This window comes from Chlorocebus sabaeus, chromosome 26, assembly GCF_047675955.1.
Source record: "Chlorocebus sabaeus isolate Y175 chromosome 26, mChlSab1.0.hap1, whole genome shotgun sequence".
Classification (NCBI taxonomy): Eukaryota; Metazoa; Chordata; class Mammalia; order Primates; family Cercopithecidae; genus Chlorocebus; species Chlorocebus sabaeus.
The window spans coordinates 31,086,595-31,113,103 of NC_132929.1; the positions used below are offsets into that span (position 1 = coordinate 31,086,595).

The window sequence follows — 26,509 nt, forward strand, 5'->3', positions numbered from 1 at the left end:
GTTGCAGTGAGTGAGCCAAGATCGTGCCACTGCACTCCAGCCTGGGCTACAGAGACAGACTTTGACTCAAACACAAAATAAACAAACAAAAAATATAAAAGCAAGTCACACATGGGTGCTAAATAATTTTGCTGAGAGATATAAAGTAAATCCAAATAAATAGAGATAAATGCCATGTTCCTGGAGGGAAATCTCAATATTATAAATATGTTGATGCTCTGCAAATTTACAAAGTCAATGTAAATTCAATCAAAATACCAAGAGGACTTCTTAGGAAACTGGATAAGTAAATATAAAATTCATCTGCAAAGACAATGTGCAGATTTTGTGGCAACATGAAGAGGCTGGCAATTCCCCTCCACAAATATTAAGGATAAAACTGGATAAAATGATCAAAAACAACCATTTCAGGGGATTGGAAATTAACCAAAAGAAGACTACAAAGAAGTCTTTAGTCTAGAAAACTGCTAAAGTTCTAAGTATGAACAGTAAGAAGCTGTGCCCTTTGGCCTGAAGTTGCTCCTAACACCCCTTCCCAGCTAGGATGATGAGCCTGGCAATTTTACAGAGTGAGTATCCCTTGCCCAAAATGCTTGGAACTAGAAGTGTTTCAGATTTTGGATTTTTTTCAGATTTTGGAATATTGTAGAATACATACTGGTTCAGCATCCTTACTCTGAAAATCTGAAACCCAAAATGCTCCAGTGAGCACTTCCTTTGAGCATTGTGTTGGTACTCAAAAGTTACAGATTTTGGGGCATTTCAGATTTTGTATTTTTTTATTATAAATGCTCAACCCATACCAACATGAAACTACCAAAAAGAACCTAGCAGCTTAGGGCTCATTTCTGGGTAGGGCAGTGAAAACCTGTAGCGTTGGTGGATAAAAGTGGTAGGCTTGGTCAGGAATAAAGAGGAAAAATTTGCAGTTGGTCTGAGGTTGAGGTCCTGGTTAGGATAAGTGCCTAGGTAGTCAGAAATTTAGTGGAAAGATCATGTAAATGAAAGAGCTACGGATGCATGGTGAATTTACCACAACCTTTTAAGGCTCTCTCATGAAACAATGGATAGAAGACAATGAGATAACATGTTCAAAGTACTGACAGAAAAAAACAAAACTATAAACCACAAAATTTATATTTACCAAAACTATCCTTCACAAGTGAAAGCAAAATACATTCCAAGACAAATGAAAACTGAGGGAATATGCTGCTAATAGACCTGCTCTATAAGATACACTTTTTTTAAAAAGGGCCAGGCATGGGGAGGTGGCTCACACCTGCAATCCCAGGAGTGATTTGGGATGCCAAGGCAGGAGGATCGCTTGAGGCCAGGAGTTCAAGACCAGCCTGGGTAACACCGAGTATCCCCATCTTTCTTTTTTTTTTTTTCGAGACAGAGTCTCGCTCTGTAGCCCAGGCTGGGGTGCAGTGGCCAGATCTCAGCTCACTGCAAGCTCCACCTCCCGGGTTTACGCCATTCTCCTTCCTCAGCCTCCCTAGTAGCTGGGACTACAGACGCCTGCCACCTCGCCCAGCTAGTTTTTTTTTTTTTTTTTTTTGTATTTTTTAGTAGAGACGGGGTTTCCCCGTGTTAGCCAGGATGGTCTCGATCTCCTGACCTCCTGATCTGCCCATCTGGGCCTCCCAAAGTGCTGGGATTACAGGCTTGAGCCACCGCGCCCGGCCGAGGATCTCCATCTTTACTACACAGGCATGGTGACATGTGCATGTAGTCCCAGCTACTCAGGAGACTGAGGCAGGAAAACTGCTTGAGACCAGAAGTTTGAAGCTACAGTGAGTTATGACTGTACCACTGCACTCTAACCTGGACAGCAGAGTGAGACCTTATCTCTTAAAAGAGAAAAGAAAACAAAGGTACACTAAAAAGACATCTTCAAGCTAAAAGGAAAATGATACCAGATATTAACTAATTCATATCTACAACAAAGAATGAAGAGTATGGGAAATGGTGAATATGTGGGTAAGCATAAAAGACAATACAAACAGATTTTTTTAATGTGGTCTATACATATTAATAGAACATGATTCAGCCTTAAAAAGGAAGGAAATTTTGACACAAGCTAAAATAAGGATGAACCTTGAAGACAAAGTATGCTAAAAAATGTAAAACGGTCACAAAAGGACAAACACTGCGTAATTCCACTTACATGAAGTACCTAAAATAGTCAAATTCATAGAAACAAAAAGTAGAATGGTGGCTGTCAAGGGCTGGGAGGATGGGGAATAGAGAGTTATTGTTTAACGGGTACAGAGTTTTAATTGTGCAAGATGAAAAGAGTTCTGGAGGGCTAGGCACAGTGGCTCACGCCTGTAATCCCAGCACTTTGGGAGGCCGAGGAGGGCGGATCACCTGAGGTCAGGAGTTAAGAGACCAACCTGGCCAACTTGGTGAAACCCTGTCTCTACTAAAAATACAAAAAATTAGCTGGGCGTGGTGGCACGTGCCTGTAATCCCAGCTACTCGGGAGGCTGAGGCAGGAGAATTACTTGAACCTGGGAGGCGGAGGTTGCAGTGAGCTGAGATCGTGCCACTGCACTCCAGCCTGGGCGACACAGCGAGACTCCAACTCAAAAAAAAATAAAATAAAATAAAAGAGTTCTGGAGATGGCCAGTAGTGATGGTTGCCAACATACTTAATGCCATTGAACTATATACTTAAAGATGGTAAATTTTATGTTAGGTATATTTTACCACAATTAGAAAATAAACTTTTTAAAAATACAATATATATTTTTTTGCTTTCTACTCTTCATTTATTTAAAAACCTAAGATTTTTTAAAGAACAATGATTTTTAACATAAAATCATAACACATATTGTTGGGATTACAACAAGTATATATGCATATACATATACCTGAATGGTAGGAGTAGAAAATGGAGTTATATTAGAGCAAGTTGCTATATTTTACTGGAACTGAGTCAGCATTAACCTGAAGTAGATTGTGATCAGTTAAAGGAACATAAAACAACAACTGAAAAATAAATTTTAGAAGGTTCCAAGTTGGCCAAATAGGAACAACTCCAGTCTACGGCTCCCAGCGTGAGCAACGCAGAAGACGGGTGATTTCTGCATTTCCAACTGAGGTACCAGGCTCATCTCACTGGGGCCTGTCAGACAGTGGGTGCAGCCCACGGAGTGTGCGCCAAAGCAGGGCAGGCATCGCCTCACCCGGGAAGTGCGAGGGGTAGGAGAAATTCCCTTTCCTAGCCAAGGGAAGCCGTGACAGACGGCACCTGGAAAATCGGGACACTCCCACTCTAATATTGCACTTTTCCAACAGTCTTAACAAGTGGCACACCAGGAGATTATATCTCGTGTCTGGCTTGGAGGTCCCACGCCCACGAAGCCTCGCTCACTGCTAGCACAGCAGTCTGAGATCGAACTTCAGGGTGGCAGCAAGGGGTACAGAAGACCTTAAATGACCTAATGGAGCTGAAAACCACGGAATGAGAACTACGTGACGCATGCACAAGCTTCAGTAGCCGATTCGATCAAGTGGAAGAAAGGGTATCAGTGACTGAAGATCAAATTAATGAAATGAAGCGAAAAGAGAAGTTTAGAGAGAAAAGAGTAAAAAGAAACAAACAAAGCCTCTAAGAAATATGGGACTACGTGAAAAGACCAAATCTACGCCTGATTGGTGTACCTGAAAGTGATGGGGAGAATGGAACCAAGTTGGAAAACACTCTTCAGGATATTATTCAGGAGAACTTCCCCAACCTAATAAGGCAGGTCAACATTCAAATTCAGGAAATACAGAGAACGCCACAAAGATACTCCTCAAGAAGAGTAACTCCAAGACACATAATTGTCAGATTCACCAAAGTTGAAATGAAGGAAAAAATATTAAGGGCATTCAGAGAGAAAGGTCAGGTTACCCACAAAGGGAAGCCCATCAGACTAACAGCAGATCTCTTGGCAGAAACTCTACAAGCCAGAAGAGAGTGGGGGCCAATATTCAACATTCTTAAAGAAAAGAACTTTCAACCCAGAATTTCACATCTAGCCAAACTAAGTTTCATAAGTGAAGGAGAAATAAAACCCCTTACAGACAAGCAAATGCTGAGAGATTTTGTTACCACCAGGCCTGCCTTACAAGAGCTCCTGCAGGAAGCACTAAACATGGAAAAGAACAACCGGTACCAGTCATTGCAAAAACATGCCAAAATGTAAAGACTATCGATGCTAAGAAGAAACTGCATCAACTAACGAGCAAAATAACCAGCTAACATCATAATGACAGGATCAAATTCACAAATAACAATATTAACCTTAAATGTAAATGGACTAAATGCTCCAATTAAAAGACACAGACTGGCACATTGGATAAAGAGTCAAGACCCTCTTTATTTAGGATTTTGTATTTAGGAGACGCATCTCACGTGCAGAGACACACATAAGCTCAGAATAAAGGGATGGAGGAAGATCTACCATGCAAATGGAAAACAAAAAAAAAAAGGGGGTTGCAACCCTAGTCTCTGATAAAACAGACTTTAAACCAACAAAGATCAAAAGAGGACAAAGAAGGCCATTATATAATGGTAAAGGGATCAATTCAACAAGAAGAGCTAACGATCCTAAATATATATGCACCCAATACAGGAGCACCCAGATTCATAAAGCAAGTCCTTAGAGACCTACAAAGAGAATTAGACTCCCACACAATAATAATGGGAGACTTCAACACTCCACTGTCAACATCAGACAGATCAATGAGACAGAAAGTTAAAAGGATATCCAGGAACTGAACTCAGCTCTGCACTAAGAGGACCTAATAGACATCTACAGAACTCTCCACCCAAAATCAACAGAATATACATTCTTCTCAGCACCACATTGCACTTATTCCAAAATTGACCACATAGTTGGAAGTAAAGCACTCCTCAGCAAATGTAAAACAACAGAAATTATCACAAACTTTCTCTCAGACCACAGTGCAACCAAACTAGAACTCAGCATTAAGAAACTCACTAAAAACTGCTCAATTATATGGAAACTGAACAACCTGCTCCTGAAAGACTACTGGGTACATAACTAAACAAACGCAGAAATAAACATGTACTTTGTAGCCAATGAGCACAAAGACACAACATACTAGAATCTCTGGGGCACATTTAAAGCAGTGTGTAGAGGGAAATTTATAGCACTAAATGCCCACAAGAGAAAGCAGGAAAGATCTAAAATAGACACCCTAAGATCACAATTAAAATAACTAGAGAAGCAAGAGCAAACACATTCAAAAGCTAGTAGAAGGCAAGAAATAACTAAGATCAGAGCAGAACTGAAGGAGATAGAGACACAAAAAACTCTTCAAAAAAATCAATGAATCCAGGAGCTGGTGTTTTGAAAAGATCAACAAAATTGATAGACCACTAGCAAGACTAATAAAGAAGAGAGAAAAATCAAATAGATGCAATAAAAAATGATAAAGGCGATATCACCACTGATCCCACAGAAATACAAACTAACATCAGAGAATACTATAAACACCTCTATGCAAATAAACTAGAAAATCTAGAATAAATGGATAAATTCCTGGACAAATACACCCTGCCAAGACTAAACCAGGAAGAAGCTGAATCCCTGAATAGACCAATGGCAGGCTCTGAAATTGAGGCAATAATTAAAAGCCTACCAACCAAAAAAAGTCCAGGATCAGACGGATTCACAGTCGAATTCTGCCAGAGGTACAAAGAAGAGCTGGTATCATACCTTCTGAGACTACTCCAATCAACAGAAAAAGAGGGAATCCTCCCTAACTCATTTTATGAGGTCAGCATCATCCTGATACCAAAGCCTGGTAGAGACACAACAAAAAAGAGAATTTTAGACCAATGTCCCTGATGAACATTGATGCAAAAATCCTCAATAAAATACTGGCAAACTGAATCCAGCAGCACAACAAAAAGCCTATCCACCACAATCAAGTTGGCTTCATCCCTGGGATGCAAGACTGATTCAACATACGCAAATCAAAAAATGTAATCCATCACATAAACAGAACCAAAGACAAAAACCACATGATTATCTCAATAGATGCAGAAAAGGCCTTCAACAAAATTCAACAGCCCTTCATGCTAAAAACTCTCAATAAACTAGGTATTCATGCGACGTATCTCAAAATACTAAGAGCTGTTTATGACAAATCCACAGACGATATCATACTGAATTGGCAAAAACTAGAAGCATTCCCTTTGAAAATGGGCACAAGACAGAGATGCCCTCTGTCACAACTCCTACTCAATGTAGTGTTGGAAGTTCTGGCTAGGGCAATCAGGCAGGAGAAAGAAATAAAGGGTATTCAATTAGGAAAAGAGGAAGTCAAATTGTCCCTGTTTGCAGATGACATGATTGTATATTTAGAAAACCCCATTGTCTCAGCCCAAAATCTCCTTAAGCTGATAAGCAACTTCATCAAAGTCTCAGGATACAAAATCAATGTGCAAAAATCACAAGGATTCCTTTACACCAAGAACAGACAGCCAAATAATGAGTGAACTCCCATTCACAATTGCTTCAAAGAGAATAAAATACCTAGGAATCCAACTTACAAGGGATGTAAAGGACCTCTTCAAGGAGAACTACAAACCACTGCTCAACGAAATAAAAGAGGACACAAACAAATGGGATAACATTCCATGCTCATGGATAGGAAGAATCAATATCGTGAACATGACCATACTGCCCAAGGTAATTTACAGATTCAATGCCATCCCCATCAAGCTGCCAATGACTTTCTCCACAGATTTGGAAAAAAATACTTTAAAGTTCATATGGAACCAAAAACGAGCCCACATTGCCAAGACAATCCTAAACAAAAAGAACAAAGCTGGAGGCATCACACTACCTAACTTCAAACTATACTACAAGGCTTCAGCAACCAAAACAGCATGGTACTGGTAACAAAACAGAGATATAGAACACTGGAACAGAACAGAGGCCTCAGAAATAACACCACATATCTACAACCATCTGATCTTTGACAAACCTGACAAAAACAAGAAATGCGGAAAGGATTCCCTATTTAATAAATGGTGCTGGGAAAACTGGCTAACCATATGTAGAAAGCTGAAACTGGATCCCTTCCTTACACCTTATACAAAAATTAATTCCAGATGGATTAAAGACTTAAATGTTAGACCTAAAACCATAAAAACCCTAGAAGAAAACCTAGGCAATACCATTCAGGACATAGGCATGGGCTAGGACTTTATGACTAAAACACTAAAAGCAACAAAAGCCAAAATAGAAAAACGGGATCTAATTAAACTAAAGAGCTTCTGCACAGCAAAAGAAACTACCATCAGAGTGAAGAGGCAACCTACAGAATGGGAGAAAATTTTTACAATCTACCCATCTGACAAAGGGCTAATATGCAGAATCTACAAAGAACTTAAACAAATTTACAAGAAAAAATCAAACAACCCCATCAAAAAGTAGGTGAAGGATATGAACAGACATTTCTCAAAAGAAGACATTTATGCAGCCAACAGACACATGAAAAAATGCTCATCATCACTGGCCATCAGAGAAATGCAAGTCAAAACCACAATGAGACACCATCTCATACCAGTTAGAATGGCGATCATTAAAAAGTCAGGAAACAACAGGTGCTGGAGAGGATGTGGAGAAATAGGAACGCTTTTACACTGTTGGTGGGACTGTAAACTAGTTCAACCATTGTGGAAGACAGTATGGTGATTCCTCAAGGCTCTAGAACCAGAAACATCATTTGACCCAGCCATCCCATTACTGGGTGTATACCCAAAAGATTATAAATCATGCTGCTATCTTTACATGCACACATATGTTTATTGCAGTACTATACACAATAGCAAAGACTTGGAACCAACCCAAATGCCCATCAATGATAGACTGGATTAAGAAATGTGGCACATATACACCATGGAATACTATGCAGACACAAAAAATGATGAGTTCATGTCCTTTGTAGGGACATGGATGAAGCTGGAAACCATCATTCTCAGCAAACTATTGCAAGGACAGAAAACCAAACACCACATGTTCTCACTCACAGGTAGGAACTGAACAATGAGAACACTCCGGACACAGGATAGGGAACATCACACACTGGGGCCTGTCGTGGGGTGGGGGTAGGGGGAAGGGATAGCATTAGGAGATATACCTTGTGTAAATGACGAGTTAATGGGTGCAGCACACCAACATGGCACAGGTATACATATGTAACAAACCTGCACGTTGTGCACACGTACCCTGGAACTTAAAGTATAATAATAAAAAAAAGAAAAATAAATTTTAAAAATATTTAAAAATACATGTAAATATGTATGTATTGTGTGTGTGTGTATGTATATATGTGTGTTATATATAATATACATGTATATATATGTATATATATGCATGTTTTATATATATAGGTAAAAAATCAACATAGGAACATCAGTTTCGGCTCTGACATGTAAAGAGCTTAGAAGTTGTCACTTCTGCCGGGCGCGGTGGCTCAAGCCTGTAATCCCAGCACTTTGGGAGGCCGAGACGGGTGGATCACAAGGTCAGGAGATCGAGACCATCCTGGCTAACACGGTGAAACCCCATCTCTACTAAAAAATACAAAAAACTAGCCAGGAGAGGTGGTGGGCACCTGTAGTCCCAGCTACTTGGGAGGCTGAGGCAGGAGAATGGTGGGAACCCGGGAGGTGGAGCTTGCAGTGAGCTGAGATCCAGCCACTGCACTCCAGCCTGGGCAACAGAGTAAGACTCCATCTCAAAAAAAAAAAAAAAAAAAAAGAAGTTGTCACTTCTGGCTGGGTGTGGCAGCTCACGCCTATAAATCCCAGCACTTTAGGAGGCTGAGGCAGGTGGATCATTTGACGTCAGGAATTTGAGACCCATCTGGCCAACATGGTGAAAACCCGTCTCTACTAAAAAAAAAAAAAAAAAAAAAATTACCTGGGCATCATGGCAGGCACCCGGAACCCCAGCACTGGAGGATTGAGTGCCACAGCTCCCATGGAGGGGCTCAGTCAGTCAAGACTCTAGCAATGCAAAAACAGGAGCTAGATGAAGACTGAAGGGGCCCAGGGCCTTCCTCACTGCCCCTGTCCAGGAACATCATCATTACTACTGAGGAGCCCTGGGCAACTCTGGACACGACGGGTACACAAATTCAGTTTCTTTTTGATTCAGGGGCAAGTTACTCTACTTACTGCTTATGCAGGAAAGCCCTCCACTAGGACAATGACTGTTATAGGAAATGAAGGAAAAAATAAAGTCAGGCATTTCAGCCCTCCTTTACCCTGCCAATTTGAAAAACAAATTTTCCAGCAGGAGTTTCTAATAGTACCAAGCTGTCCAGTCCCTTTGTTGGGAAGAGATTTTATGGTTAAAATAGGGACAACGTTACAATTTAAGCACCACCTGGCTGCTAATGGTCAGTGATGCAGACAACGTTCCGGACCATGTCAACAAACAGGTCAACCTGCTAGCATGGTATACTGGGAGGCCTGGAAAGGCTAGAATGGCAGTGCCAGTCAACATATAGCTTAAAGAACCCAGTCATTATCCCAACCAAAAACAACTCCCAGTTAAGCTGGAAGTCAAACACACTGCCATTCCAATCCCAGCCCAATCTTGGGCCCTTGAAAAAATAACCCCACCCAAATCTCCAACTATAAGAGAGTAACTCCCTTCAATTTAATGAACCTGGATGACATATTTGACTTCAAAATTAAGGAAATGACAAAGGTTACGACGACAAGACAAGCAGTAAACCTTCTCCCGTCCTATCAAATCAACCTTTCTGGAGTCGCACCCCTCAAAAACCCATTTGGGGCCCAATATCAATGCACACAGAACTAAAATTCCAGGCACCACTTTGTATTAAAAGAAGCCAAAACTTTGGTCAAGCCCTGAGTACCTTGAAAAATCATCAATGCAACCACATCCTAGAGATTAACCTCTTACATGATTATGTAAGCTATGCAGTTACCCAGACTGCATCATTTAGAAAACTTGTATGGTTTTCATGGAAACCACCCTTAGTTAAGGGTACTTTAAAGGATACAGTCTAAGTACTGTCAGGGTAGGCCCACTAGCTGTATGCACATTTTCCCTTGGGAAGGCTATACTAATCCTGAGACATCTAGTTGCCTTTTAGTTCCCCGGTACAAAAATAGCTCTGGGTGTTGGCTGTTGGACACTAAGCATAACCACCTAAACTGGGAGAACAAAACCACTGGGGCAGCTCAGAGTACTTCCCAAGGCCCCTTTCAGCCTTTAACCAGGGCCACTGTAGCAGGGACCTTAACCTTTTGGGAAAAGGAAAACAACAAGCTAATCTACATGTTCATCATAGAGAACAATTTTTGTCTTGAAACACAAGCAGCCTTTTTCCTGTGCGGGACTAGTTGCTACTTATGTTTACTAGTCAAATGGACTGGAACCAATTGTTTACACTGTACACTTGTTTACTTAGCCCCAGAGATCAATATAGCTCCCAATAACCAGTCTCTCATTATACCTTTAACTGCAACTGCCAGGCACAAACAAACCATCCAACTCATTCCCTTTCGGGTAGGGCTACGAGTAACTGCAGGAGTAGAAACAGGAAATAGCAGGTTTCCAACTTCTCTATCCTATTACCAATGCTTGTCCAAGGAGCTTTCAGAGGGCTTGGAAGACACTGCCCAAAGTATGCCTTACAAAATCAGATAGACTCTTTACAAAAGAGAGAGGGCAGTTTCCCCCATGCTGTTCTCATGATAATGAGTGAGTCTCACAAGATCTAATGGTTTTATAAGGTTTTATGGCATTTCTCCTGCTGGTGCTCATTCTCTCTCCTGCCGCCCTATTAAGAGGTGTCTTCTGCCATGATTGTAAGTTTCCTGAGGCCTCCTTAGCCATGTGGAACTGTGACTCAATTAAACCTCTTTCCTTTACAAATCATATAGTCTTGGGTATGTCTTCATTAGCAGTGTGAGAATGGACTAATACAGGGACTGGATCTCCTAACTGCTGAAAAAAGTGGCTTATATCTTTTCCTAGAGGAAGAGCACTGTTTTTATGTCAACCAATCAGGATTAGTAAGGGATGCTGCCCCAAAATTAGTTGACTAGGCCTCTAAAATATGACATTTGTCCAAGTCATGGGGCCCTGGTCAAGGGTACTAAGCTGGGTTTCATGGCTCCTTCCCCTAGCCAGCACATTATCAATAATTATACTTACATTGATTTTTGGACCATTTTTGTTTAATCATTTAACCAGATTTATTTCTTGTCACCTACAGACCATTAAGTTTCAAATGATCATACAGCAGGACTTCTCGCCAGTTTCAGATGATGATGCTAGCCCCAGCCTTCAAGAATTCACCCTGTATCCACTAGACAGAGCAGGGCAAGAGTCCTGTGCTCCACAATATGTAGGGACTCTGCCCAATTAACCAGCATGAAGCAGTTACAGAAGAAAGACCATCAGTTCCTCTGCCTCCCATAAAGATTTATTGGGATCATGTCTCTCAGGGGGAAATGTCTGGAGACAGGGAGCCTGAGGCCAACCAGCAGCTGACTTGTTGGAACTGGGCCAAAAGAAAAACCCCACCTCTCCATGTCAAGGGGCCAGAGGCCCCTTCCTCTACAAAACCCCCTCTCTCCCCTATTGCTAACTGGTCATGGGCTAGGCCTTCACTTCAGCCTCTGATTAGTCATGGGCCAAGCCTTCATTTGTGTAGGGTTGCAACAAATGGGAAGCCTCTAAAGGGTACCCAGGAATGTTACCAAATTCTTTTAGTTTAGTACAAACCTGAAAGAACATTGCGACTGGGGCTCTTGAGCTGCTAGCTCAAGCCTGCTTCCACTCTGTGGAGTGTACTGCACTTTCATTGTTTGTTCTTTTATTGCTTTGTTTGTGCATTTTGTTCAATTCTTTGTTCAATGTGCCAAGAACTGGGACAACTTGTAGTCAAGACTTTCCAACTGGCAACAATAGAAGTGTTGGCAAGGATGTAAAAAAATTAAAATCATCATATATTGTTGGTGAAAATGAAAAATGGTATAGCCATTGTGGAAAACTATTTGATGATTTCTCAAAAAGCCAAACAGAATTACAAATGACACAGCAATTCTAATCCTAAGTATATGCGTGAAAGAATTAAAAACACATACTCAAGGCCGGGTGTGGTGGCTCACGGCTATAATTCTCAGCACTTTGGGAGGCTGAAGTGGGTGGATCACCTGAGGTCAGGAGTCAGAGACCAGCCTGGCCAACATGGCAAAACCCCTTCTCTACTAAAATATACAAAAAATGAGCTGGGCATGGTGGCACTTGCCTGTAATCCCAGCTACTCAGGAGGCTGAAGCAGGAGAATTGCTTGAACTCAGGAGGTAGAGGTTGCAGTGAGCTGAGATCATACCACTGCACTCCAGCCTGGGTGACAGAGAGAGACTCCATCTCAAAAACAAAACAAAAAACAGATACTCAAATACCAGAAGTACATGAATGGTCATAATAGTACTATTTGTAATAGCCAAAAAGTGAAGAGAACCTACATTTTCACCAACTAATGAATGGATAAACAAAATGTGGTGTCATCCATACTATGCCATATTATTCATCCATAAAAAGGAATGAGAAACTTATACATGCTACAACATGGATAAGCCCTATATACATTAGGCTAAGTGAAAGAAAGCCTCCCATAAAGACTGATGGGGATCATATCCAAAGACCACACATTGTATGTGAAATGTCTCGAGTAAACAAACCTATAAAAACAGAGAATAGATTCTGTCTCCTCCAGAGGCTATGGTGGAATGAAAAGTGGAGAGTGACTGCTAATGAAAACAGGGCTCTTTTTTTTTTTTTTTTTTTTTTTTGAGACAGAGTCTTGCTCTGTCGCCTAGGCTCAGTGCAGTGGTGCAATTTCGGCTCACTGCACCCTCCCAAGTTCAAGCAATCCTCCTGCCTCAGCCTTCCGAGTACCTGGGACTACAGGCGTGTGCCACTAAGCCCAGCTAATTTTTGTATTTTCAGTAGTGATAGGATTTCACCATATTGGCCAGGCTGGTCTCAAACTCCTGATCTCGTGATCTGCCCACCTCAGCCTTCCAAAGTGCTGGGATTACAGGTGTGAGCCACCATGCACAGCCAACAGGGCTCTTTTTACAGTTATGAAATGTTCCAGAATTACATAGTGGTGATGGCTGAATAATTTGTAAATACACTAAGAAACAATGAATTCTACACTTTTAAAAGAATGAACTTTATGGCATATAAATTATATCTCAATAAAGCTGGGGTTTGGTTTTGTTTTTGAGATGGAGTCTCATTCTGTCACCCAGGCTGGAGTACAGTGGCACGATCTTGGCTCACTGCAACCTCTGTCTCCTGGGTTCAAGTGATTCTCCTGCCTCAGCCTCCCAAGTAGCTGGGATTACAGATGTGTACCACCACACATGGCTAACTTTTTGTAGTTTTAGTAGAAATGGGACAGGCTGGTCTCGGACTCCTGACCTCAAGCAGTCCACCTGCTCAGCCTCCCAAAGTGCTAGGATTATAGGCATGAGCCACCACACCCAGCCAAAAAAGGTTTTGTTTTGTTTTGTTTTTTTAAAAAAAGAGAAAGCATAGGCCAAATAATGGGAGAAGAGAGGAAAAGAGCAAGCAAGAATAAATGTTCTCCTTACCAGTATCTCAAAGATTTAACAAAAAGGAGAATGAGTGGGTTTCAGAGATATATTTCAAATTAAAATGGCACTGAAGAGCAAATCAAAACCACAATGAGATACCACTTCACACCTATTAGAATGGCTACTCTCAAAAAACCAAAATAACAAGTGTTAGGGAGAATGGGGAGAAACTGGAACCCCTGTGCACTGTGATAAAAACATAAAATGGTCCAGATGCTACGGAATACAGTATGGCAATTCCTCAAAAAATTAAAAACAGGCCAGGCCCCAGGGCTCACGTCTGTAATCCCAGCACTTTGGGAGGCAGAGGTGGGCGGATCACAAGGTCAGGAGATAGAGATCACCCTGGCTAACACGGTGAAAACCCGTCTCTACTAAAAATACAAAAAATTGGGGGGACATGGTGACTGACAGGTGCCTGTAGTCCCAGCTACTCAGGAGGCTGAGGAAGGAGAACAGCATGAACCTGGGAGGTGCAGCCTGAAGTGAGCCAAGATCACGCCACTGCACTACAGCCTGGGCAACAGAGTGAGACTCCGTCTCGGGAAAAAAAAAAAAAAAAAATTAAAAATAGAATTACCATTACCACACGATCTGGTATATCCACTTCCAGATACAAGCCCAAAACAATTGAAAACAAGATTTCAAAGGCATATTTTTATACTCATATGTATTAGTCAGGGTTCTCTAGAGAGACAGAACTAATAGGATAGATACATATAAAGGAGAGTTTATTAAGTATTAACTCACACAATCACAAGGTCTCACAATAGGCTGGCTGCAAGCTGAGAAGCAAGGAGAGCCAGTCCAAGTCCCAAAACTGAAGAACTTGAAGTCCAGTGTTTGAGGGCAGGAAACATCCAGCACGAACAAAAGATGTAGGCTGGGAGGCTAGGCCAGTCTCCTCCTTTCACATTCTTCTGCCTGCTTTATATACTAGCCATGCTGGCAGCTGATTCAATGGTGCCCACCCAGATTAAGGGTGGGTCTGCCTTTCCCAGCCCACTGACTCAAATGTTAATTTCCTTTGGCAACACCCTCACAGACACAATGGGATCAATACTTTGCATCCTTCAATGCAATCAAACTGACACTCAGTATTAACCATCACATCGTGTTCATAGCAGCATTATTCACACTAGCCAAAGGGTGGAAGCAACCCAAGTGGCCAATAACACATAAATGAATAAACACTAGCCAAAGACATCAGAACAGGAGATACCAAAAGTCCAGAGCTCTAAGAATGGGTTTATGGAGAAAATATAAAACATGTAAAAGTGGAATATAGGCTGCTGAGAAAATCTGACATACATTGAAGAGGAACGAGATGAAATTAAAAAGGAAGATGGGATTTTTTTTAAATGCCAGAATCATGAAAGTTATTATTATAAAATAGAATAAAATGGGCCAGGCGCAGTGGCTCACACCTGTAATCCCAGCACTTTGGGAGGCCAAGGCGAGTGGATCACTTGAGGTCAGGAGTTCAAGACCAGCCTGGTCAACATGGTGAAACCCTGTCTCTACAAAAATACAAAAATTAGCCAGTGTGGTGGCAGACGCCTGTAATTCCAGCTACTCCGGAGGCTGAGGCAGGAGAATTGCTTGAATCTGGGAGGTGGAGGTTGCAGTGAACTGAGATCACGCCACTGCACTCCAGCCTGGGCGACAAGAATGAGACTCTATCTCAAAAAAATAAAAAATAAAATAACAAATAAAATAGAATAAAATGGCAAAGCAGTTCATTGTGGTCTTTTTGTACATTAGTTATACATGCCCGTGATAAACAGGGCATGTGCATTCACTGATAAGGATCATTTTGAGGTCCTATGGCATTACCTAGACAACTATCAACTCATACCTTATCTGCATGACCAGGCGAAGCTCTTTCAAAGATTAAGATTTCTGGGTTTCAACTTTAAGAAACCACAGCAGAAAAACGCACTTCAAATTTGACCTATCCAGTTTAAAAGATCAGTCGGAAAAAAGAGTTCCACTGAAGTGGAAACAAAACAAAAACAAGAAATGATTAAAAAAAAAAAAAAATTCAAGATAAAAGTTGGTAACCTACAGAACAAAATAGTGAAGAAGGAAAGCAGGCAATAGCAGCCAAGATTACCAAAGAAGAAAAAAACCACATTTGGGAAGATTAGTCTGGCATCAGTATTCCAAGCTTCCACTAATCACCTCACATCCCTATACCTCCACCTCAATCTCTCCCTTTCTGTCGATGACCCTGCCTCGTGTTTTTGTTTGTTTGTTTGGCTGTTTTTTTTGTTTTTTGGTTTTTTTGGGTTTTTTTTTTTTTTTGAGATGAAATTTCACTCTGTCACCCAGGCTGGAGGTTGGCTCACTGCAACCTCCACTTCCTGGGTTCAAGCAATTCTCCTGACTCAGTCTCCAGAGTAGCTGGGATGACAGGTAGCTGCCACCACACCTGGCTAATTTGTGTATTTTTAGTAGAGACAGGGTTTCACCATATTGACCAGGCTGAAGTCGAACTCCTGACTTCAGGTGATCTGCCCGCCTCGGCCTTCCAAAGTGCTGGGACTACAGGCATGAGCCACCATGCCTGGCCAACCCTGCTTCTTTACCAAGCAAAGTAAAAATTCCTTTAATTATCTGTGTGCTTAAGAATTTTCCAGATCCTTAGATATCTATTCTTTGTTCCTTCTGGGCAACATAGTGAGATCCCATCTCTACAAAACTTACAAAAAAATTAGCAGGCCATGGTGGCATATGCCTATAGTCCCAGCTACTTGGGAAGCTGAGATGAGAGGATCTCTTGAGCCTGGAAGGTCAATGCAGTGAGCTGTACTGCACCCCAATCTGGACAACAGATCCTGTCTCCAAAAAAAAAAAATTTTTTTTAATTAACAAAAAAGATAAAATATCCCCATATCACCAGAAAACTGCTCCATCATCAACCTTCTCTCTTGTATTATCAAACTTCCCCTCTTTACTAGCTTCCTTCTTCAACATATAAGTATGCTCAAAATTTCTCCATCTTTACAAAAACTCTGCCTCCTCCCTGCAACCTCTTCAAACTCATTAGCCACAATGAGCTTTCTAAAAGACAAACCCAACTAATTTTACATTTTTGTTGAAAATCCCTTAAGAGAGTTCTCTATTACCTTTGAGAAATTTTTTCAAAATCTTAGGATATTATTTCTGACCAATAAATGTTCTCGTGTGCCTTATTTTCATATATCTATCCAAACTGTGATGTCATTTTCCCATTATACGTCGCTTTCCAAGAAGAAGTATAATCTATTTTTCCAATCTTTAAATCTGGACTTGGCTATGAGACTTGATTTGGCTAATGGTACATTAGGAAATACAACACAGCAGAGGTTTAAAAAGCACTTCTGCAATGGGGTTTGCCCTCTCTTGCTACCAGGAACCTAACTATGATTCATTCTCCAGGATTCAGCTTGACCATACTCTCAGGAGGAAATACCAATCTTTTTTTTTTTTTTTTTTTTTTTTTTTGAGGCGGAATCTCACTCTGTCACCCAGGCTGGAGTGCAGTGGCGTGATCTCGGCTCGCTGCAAGCTCCGCCTCCTGGGTTCACGCCATTCTCCTCCTCAGCCTCCTGAGTAGTTGGGACTACAGGCGCCCGCCACCACACCTGGCTAATTTTTTGTATTTTTTTAGTAGAGACGAGGTCTCACTGTGTTAGCCAGGATGGTCTCCATCTGGATCCAGACCTCGTGATCCGCTCGCCTCGGGCTGGGATTACAGGCGTGAGCCACTGCGCCCGGCCAAAATACCAATCTTGTACCAGTGTTTGTTTTTTTTTTTCTTTTTCTTTCTTTCTTTCTTTCTTTCTTTTTTTTTTTTTTTTTTTGAGACAGGGACTTCCTCTGTCACCCAGGCTGGAATGCAGCAGTGCAATGATCTTGGCTTATGCAACTTTCACCTCCCAGATTCAAGTGATCCTCCTACATCAGCCTCCCAAGTAACTGGAACTACAGGCACACACCACCACGCTTGGCTAATTTTTTTGTACTTTTAGTAGAGACGGGGTTTTGCCATGTTGCCCAGGCTGGTCGCAAACCAGTGTTTTCTTTCTATCCTCCAATGATCACTTATGCATATTTGGTAAAACCTTTGATTTTTCTTGTCTGTTACCCTCTTTAGACTATGAGTAAAGTGAAAGTGAAGACTGGCTTGTTCAGCTCTGTCTCAGCACCTTTCAAGGTGTTCAATGTTTGTTAGTTAATGAATGATAGATCTGCAACAAAGATACAGAGAAGCTGATGTAGCGAACCAAATCTGAAACAATAATGACTTGAAATAAAGGTGCATGTAAACATACATAAAACTCAGCTGGGCATGGTGGCTCATGCCTATAATCCCAGCACTTTGGAAGGCTGAGGCAGGCAGATCACTTGAGGTCAGAAGTTTAAGACCAGCCTGGACAACATAGTGAAACCCCATCTATACCAAAAAATGCAAAAACTAGCCGGGCATGGTGGCACATGCCTGTAGTGGGGGAGGCTGAGGCAGGACAATCACTTGAACCTGAAAGGCGGAGGTTGCAGTGAGCCAAGATCGAGTCACTGCACTCCAGCTTGGGCAACAGAATGAGACCCTGTCTCAAAACAAACAAAAACAAAAACAAACAAACAAACAAAAATATCATTATTAATATTGTCACACAATATCCGAAACCATTGTTTTATGGAGCTTAAAAGAGAGTCAAAGAGAGCCAAAATAGCAGATGGTTTGTCTTCCTCCGGGCCCTATTAAGTACAGATGTGGATCATCTCACTATCATCAGCCCAAGAACGAAGCAGGCACAAAGAAAAGGCAGTGCTAGAGATGCTGCAGAGAGATGGGGTCCAAATGTTGATTTAACCACATCTGATCATTGTTCTATCTCTGAACTTTTTTTGCTAGATGAGTCAAATCCCCTTTATAATTAAATTCTAATCTTTTAAATTTAAACAGAGTAAACTATAAAATGGCCACGAATTCTTCCCATCCCTATATACATACTATTTTGCAATGTGACTTAATCCTTCTTTCCAAGAAGAGGTACAGTGTGTTTTTCCAATCCTTAAATCTGGGCTTGGCTATGTGACTTGCTGTGGTAATGGTACATTAGCAAATATGACACAGTAGAAGCTTTAAAAGCACTTGTGCAGTGGGGCTTTCCCTCTCTTAATGCTAGGATTCTTAAGACTACCAAGCAAAGAAACCTGGGCTAGGCTCCTGAAGGATGAGATACCACATGGGGAGACGCTTCAGCTCTCTCAGTCAAGGCTCTAGACATGTGAGTGAAGCCACCCTAGAACGTTCAGTCACAACTGAGCCAGCTTCAGATTACAAGAATCATCTAACCAACAAAAAAAAAGTTTGAGAAATAAGTGTTTGTTGTTTTAAGCCACTAACTTTTGGATGGTTTGTTACACAGTATTACAGATTAAACATTTGTTTCCCTCCAAAATTCCTCTGTTGAAGCTCTAACCCTCAGTGTGACTACATTTGTACATAGTCTGGCCTCTATAGAAGTAATCAAGGTTAAATGAAGTTATTAGGGTGGGGCCCTGATCTCATAGGATTGGTGTCCTTATAAGAAACACAGAAGAGCTTCCTTGTGAGCTCTCTCTCCACCATGTGAGAACACAGCAAGAAGGCCCCAAAAACAGAGTCTAACCAGAAAGAGACCCTACCAGACCTTGATTTATGAGAAAATAAATTTCTGTTAAACAACATTTTGTTATGGTAGCTAAAGCAGAATAATACCTGTACACACCGCATAGATAATTGACATGGCCCCGCTAATTATTTTTTAAAAGGTTACTACTTGAAAACCACTAATTTTTGGTAGATGTCCTTCAAGTTTTAAATTGATTTATGCTAACTTAAGCTAACAATAGGTTGCCTTTTGTTACTATTTGCTCTTACTGGATCATCAAAATTCTTTTCTAAGAAGTGTCTAAGATTGCACAGAGTGAAAATACCTTCAGCTATTCACCAAAGTAGATGTTTGCTACAGGTACAGAATACTACAGCAATGCATTCGTATTAATTCATCCAAATGTTTGAGCACCACTTTACTTGATAATGTCTATAATAAGGATGAAACAAAACATAGTCCCTCAACGCTACTGAGGGAAGAGAGAAAACAGTTTGCGGAACAGAATACTGGCTTTTGTAGGCTCTATCCTCTTAATATAACCCATATCTTCATATTTTATATATTAATTCCTCTAAATCACCTTTCCAAATACCAAAGTCAAGCTTTCATACATTAGTAGATTAAAAGCTTCAAGGTACAGCATAGTGGTGCTTCCTGCTGGTCAACTGTTCTGTTTTGAGATACCAATACAGCAGTATGTGTGCCATTATTTAACTATTTTATTATTTCAGTGAATATTTAACTATTGCCACAAATGTTATATTTTTTTTTAATTCAGGAAAATGATAAAATCAAAAGGTCAACAGCTGTGATCACACAATAAAGAAAAGATGGAATTAAGTATACTAAAGGCAGGAATCTTTGACCAGCTGACCAGTTCAGTTACTAAGTAAAAGACAAACTATATGGCTGAGTGTGGCAACTCATGCCTGTAATCCTAACACTTTGGGAGGCCAAGGCAGGTGAATCACTTGAGGTCAGGAGTTCGAGACCAGCCTGGCCAATATGGTGAAACCCCGTCTTTACTAAAAATACAAAAAATTAGCTAGGCATGGTGGTGCACATCTATAGTCCCAGCTACTCAGGAGACTGAGGCATGAGAATTGCTTGAACCTGAGAGGCGGAGGTTGCAGTGAGCCGAGATCGTACCATTGCACTCTAGCACAGAGTCTGGGCAACAGAGCCAGACTCCGTTTCAAAAATAAAAAGACAAAGTATATAACCATATGCTATATATAAAAGTTAAGTGAAAGTGATAAAAGAAGTGGAGAAATCTTTGGAATCATGAACGGTTGATGATTTAAAAAAAAAACAATGCTAGTTACGAAAATTCAAAAAACAGTCATGGCTCCATAAAAAATCTTAAATAATGCATACTATAGATTCCTTAGTCATTTCAAGATGTCAAAATGGGAACCTGACATAAGAAATTTTTTTTTTGAGACAGTCTCACTCTGTCACCCAGGCTGGAGTGCAGTGGCGCAATCTCTGCTCACTGCAACCTCTATCTCCCAAGTTCAAGCGATTTTCCTGCCTCAGCCTCCCGAGTAGCTGGGTTTACAGGTGCCCACCACCATGCCTGGATAATTTTTGTATTTTTAACAGAAACGGGGTTTCACTATGTGGTCCAGGCTGGTCTTGAACTCCTGACCTCGTGATCTGCCCACCTCGACCTCTCAAAGTGCTGGGATTACAGGCATGAGCCACCGTGCTCGGCCTGAGATAATAATTTTTTTGTAAAAATTAGTCAAAATAAGTAAATCTATTGAGACAGAAAGTAGATAAGCAGTTGCCTAAGACACGGGGTGGCTGCTAATGGGTACTGGTGTTTTTTGGGGGGTGATGAAAATGTTCTAAAATTGACTGTAGTAATGATTACACAACTCTGAATGTACTAAAAACTATTAAATTGTACACTTTAAATGGGTAAATTATATGGAATGTGAATTGTTTCTCAAAAAATATATTGCTGATTAAAACTTTCACTTAAAACCCTTAACAGTTAAAAAAATTTGACATAGTGTTTTAAATATGCTTTTCTTGTTTTAAAAATCATGTCCATTACTCCAAGATTTATAAAGAAGTAAAACACTTGCACCATTGCAACTTTATTTTTACTCCCCTAGAAATAGAACGCGCTCCCTGAAACAACTGTCCAACTTTTACAGCTTTGACTTTCATTCAGATTTTCAAGAACATATATAGGTCAGGCGTGGTAGATCACGCCTGTAATCCCAGCACTTTGGGAGGCCGAGACAGGCAGATCACGAGGTCAGGAGATCAAGACCATCCTGGCTAACATGGTGAAACCCTGACTCTACTAAAAATACAAAAAAAAATTAGCTGGGCATGGTGGTGGGCACCTGTAATCCCAGCTACTCGGGAGGCTGAGGCAAGAAAATCACTTGAACTTGGGAGATGGAGGTTGCAGTGAGCAGAGATCGCGCCAATGCACTCCAGCCTGGGTGACAGAGCAAGACTCCATCTCAAGAAAAGTAAAAATAAAAATAAAAAACACATATAAATAGCAGACAGCCTATATAACACAGTAAGTCCTATAAGAAAAGTATGAAGAAAATGCTGAGGAAATCCAGTAGCTGGAACTCACTAACCTCACACAGTCTACTATCATCTCTTTAGAGGACTTGCCTGTCAATCTGCAACTTACCTTCATCATGACACTTAGTGCATATTTTTGATCTTCCCTCTTTGCTGCAGCTTTTGCTTCTGTAGCTTCTTTTGCTCTCTCTTGTGCTTGTAAGATAGATTTTTCTCTAATTCTTTGCATCATCTCTTTGTCAACTAAAATGTACAGAATATTGCTAAATTAGAATTATGATAAATTTGCTTTACTTATGAGAAAACTACTTAAATAAACTGAGCCAGGATGAGATTTCTTTGGATCCAACTTCACAAGGAGCATGGAAAACATTTTTCAATATTAAACTGGCCAAGAAGCTAATACTAAAACGTAAGCAACTAACTGTAGTCATAATGAATGACCACAGAATGAAGGGGGTGGAGAGGAAGAAGAAGGGGTGGGGGAGGGACACAAGAGGCAGGTAATGAGAGGGAGAGGGTGAGGATGAAGGTGCAAGGACACATTTATCCTCTTCCTTCTCTGTTAGGAAACTAGGGCTATTTGCTTATAAACCTGATCACAATAAATCATCACTCCAAGGTCTCCTAGGAAAGATGAGTTGAGATCATCTAAAATGATCAATCGCCTTCAAAAATATAAAGCAATAATTTACACCTAATGAGAGTACAAGACCAACCTTATGAAAAATTATAAAGTAGCATGAAATTTTTAAATATATATCATATATAATATGTATATAATATATATTATATATTTTTATATTATATATTATATATTTTATATATATCATATGTATATAAAACCTTACCATTCACAGTTTGTTTGTTTGTTTGGTTTCCTGAGACAAGATCTCTCTCTGTCACCCAGGCTGGAGTGCAGTTGAGCAATCACAGCTTACCACAACCTTAACCTCCTAGGCTCAAGCAATCCTCCTACCTCAGCTTCCTGAGTAGCTGGGACTACAGGTGTGTGCCACCACATCTGGCTAATTTTTAAATTTTATGTAGAGATGAGGTCTCACTATATTGCCCAGGCTGGTCTTGAACTCCTGGGTTCAAGCTATGCTCCTACCTTGGCCTCCCAAAGTGCTGGAATTACAGGCGTGAGCCACCGTGCAAGAACTCAGCTATTTTTATATTTGATGTGGCTCAACGTTTCACAGAATGCAGGCTGTGATCCGTTAGTGGGTAAATTATCTTATAGAAGGAAGGATCAGGGCCTGAGGGAAAAGATCTAGCCTTTGAGCAGAAAAAAAAACAGAAGGGGAGATGAGAAAACTTGAGGGGAAGATAAAGTTGGGGAGAGTAGATAAGGGGTGGGTAGAGGGATGAATCATATCCCAAGCATGGGTTCTTAACCTTTTTTGTGCAGCAGATATCTTGGGAGAGTAGTGAATGTAGATCCTTTCACAATGTTTTAAAATGTATGAAATATACAGGTCTACAAAGAAACTTTGTATATATTAAATATAACTTAGTTATATTAAAAACACTCACAAAACATTAAGAAATAAAATTGTGATATACTACTTTTTTTTTTTTTTTTTTTTTTTTTTGAGCCAGAGTCTTGCTCTGTCGCCAGGCTGGAGTGCCGTGGCCCAATCTCAGCTCACTGCAACCTCCGCCTCCTGGGTTCAAGCAATTAGCAATTCTCCTGCCTCAGCCTCCCAAGTAGCTGGGACTACGGGCATGCATCACCACGCCCACCTAATGTTTGTATTTTTAGTACAGACAGGGTTTCACCATGTCGGCCAGGATGGTCTTGATCTCCTGACCTCATGATCCGCCTGCCTCGGCCTCCCAAAGTGTTGGGATTACAGGCAAGAGCCACTGTGGCCGGCCAAATTGTGATACACGATTATGTGCTTCTTTAATTAATGCATTAATACATAGCAACAAGTCTAATATTGTAATTTCAAAGTAGTAATGAGTATAAAAGAGGTATCTCTGATATAAACATACTTTTGTTTTTGTTGATACTGCTTGCTGTGGTCTGAATGTTATACGTCTCCCTAAAACTCCTATGTTAAAATCCAAACCCTTAAAGTGATGGTATTTGGAGGTGAGGCCTTTTGGGAGGTAGTATCCTTATAAAGAAGGCCCCAGAAAGCAGATTTCCCCCTTCTACCATGCAAGGACACAGTAAGGTGCCATCTATAGGAAAGTGAGCCCTTACTGCATACCAAACCTGCCAGTACCTTGATCTGGACTTCCCAGCCTACAGGACTGTGAGAAATAAATTTCTGTTGTTTATAAGCTTCTCAGTTGATGGTATTTTGTTATAGTAACCAAACAGACTAAGACACTACTATCGTTTGTTGCCTATCTTCACAATTGAAGAGAATGTTAAATTTCAGTTAGAGGTAAGTAAAAGTGTGTAATTTTATTCATCCGACTGAAACTAGGTCTGAAGCCTCTTCTCATCAGTCCTCCTTTTTAAAAACAGGAAGGTAGACAGTTGAGTCAGCTTCAGGGTCAGACATACTGGAAGAGTATTAACTTCCCAAATGAAATACTCCATGTCTAATAGAAATTAAAGGGGGTATGGCGAAGGAATTTCCAGAACAAATGAGAAAAATTAGAGTTTGAATAATGAGGCAGAGGATCTTGGTGTATAAACTGGAGTTCCACGATATTTTATGTGAAAAAAAAAAGGTTAAATAAATAATCCCACTGAATTGCAAGTAAAATTGAGTTTGATTTCTTTTTTTTAAGAGAGGGTCACATACTGTCACCCAGGTTGGAGTGCAGCAGTATGAGCATGGCTCACTGCAGCCTCCAACTCTTGGGTTCAAGTGATCCTCCCGCCTCAGCCTCTCAAGTAGCTGGGACTATAAGGCACATGCCACCATGTCCAGCTAATTTTTTTCTTTTTTTAATAGAGGTGAAGTCTCCCTATGTTGCCCAGGCTGGTCTTGCATTCTTGGGCTCAAATGATCATCCTACCTTGGCCTCCTAAAGTGCTGAGATTATTTTAGGCATGAGCCACTGTACTTGGCAAAACTGAGTTTTCTTTCTCTCTTTTTTTTTTTTTTTTTTTTGAGACCGAGTTTCGCTCTTGTTGCCCAGGTTGGAGTGCAATGGCACAATCTCGGCTTACTGCAACCTCCGCCTCCCAGGTTAAAGTGATTCTCCTGCCTCAGCCTCATGAGTAGCTGGGATTACAGGCATGCATCATCACACCTGGCTAATTTTGTATTTTTAGTAGAGATGGGGTTTCTCCATGTTGGTCAGGCTGGTCTCGAACTCCCAACCTCAGATGATCAGCCCGCCTCGGCCTCCCAAAGTGCTGGGATTACAGGTGTGAGCCGCCACACCTGGCAAACTGAGTTTGATTTCTCAAAGAATTTTAAACCTGGTTTCTGAAGTAGAATCAGTGTTCATTAATTGTGATACAAATTAATGTTTTTTTTTTTTTTTTTTTTTAGATGGAGTCTTGCTCTGTCGCCCAGGCTGGAGTGCCACATTGAGATCTCAGCTCACTGCAACCTCTACCACCCGGGTTCAAGCGATTCTCCTGCATCAGCCTCCCAAGTAGCTGGGATTACAGGTATCCGCTACCACACCCGACTAATTTTTGTATTTCTAGTAGAGACAGGGTTTCACCATGTTGGCCAGGCTGGTCTCAAACTCCTGACCTCAGGTGATTCACCTGCCTTGGCCTCCCAAAATGATGGGATTACAAGCATGAGCCACTGTGCTCAGCTTAAGTTAGTTTTAGGACTGTTTGGATTTGTCTAAATCAGAGGTTGGCAAACTATGACCCCGGGCCAAATCCAACCTGCCACCTGTTTCCCCTCAGCCCACAAGCCTTGAATAATTTTTACATTTTTAAATGAATGAAAAAAATCAAAATAATATTTTGTGGCATGTAAAAATTAGATGAAATTCAAATTTCAATGTTCACAAATATGAATCATCTGTAGCTACTTTTGTGCTACAATGGCAGAGCTAAATAGATGTGACAGAGGCCATAGTGCCTGCGAAGTCTAAAATACTATCTGGTCCTTTGCAGAAAAAGTTAATTTACAAGAGTCAAAATAAGTGTACATTCAATTTTAGGTAAGAAGTCAAAACAGCCTGCGTGTGTTTTATGACATCCTCAGGCCCCAATATAGACTTACTGAGTCACAGAGGAAGTCAGAGGTCAAAAAACAGGAATCTGATTATTTAAAACTCTTTAGGTAGTCTGGGGCTCACTAAAAAAAAAGAAAAAAAAAATTAAGTAAATTGGCTATGTTAACCTACCTTAACCAGTATTCTCTGGGCTGAATACCCGATCTTAGAAAAATAAATTCTACCTTGGTCTTGGAAATTAATTAAATTCCACTATAAGATACCAAGAAAGCTTTGATAGAAAGAATGGTTGCAACTCTTTTTATCCTCAAGAGTCCATATTCAAGGCTTTATGCCAAAGACTTAAAAGAAATTGTCCAGGCAGTAGGCTGGGTGTAGTGGTTCACACCTGAAATCCCAGCATTTGGGAGGCCAAACTGGGAGGATCACTTGAGCCTAGGAGTTCAAGACCTATGGGCAACATAGTGAGACCCTGTCTCTACAAAACTAAAAA

The 26,509-nt window shown here is 40.8% G+C and overlaps 1 protein-coding gene across 2 annotated transcripts in view; it reads right to left on the reverse strand.

Annotated features, from left to right (window-relative positions):
- Positions 1-26,509, reverse strand: part of DNAAF4 (dynein axonemal assembly factor 4) — a 70,406-nt gene that overhangs the window by 40,988 nt on the left and 2,909 nt on the right. For both annotated transcript variants that reach the window (XM_038010003.1, XM_038010004.2), the window contains exon 3: positions 22,007-22,140. In XM_038010003.1, the coding sequence (XP_037865931.1) occupies positions 22,007-22,140 (134 nt within the window). The remainder of the gene's footprint in view (positions 1-22,006; positions 22,141-26,509) is intronic.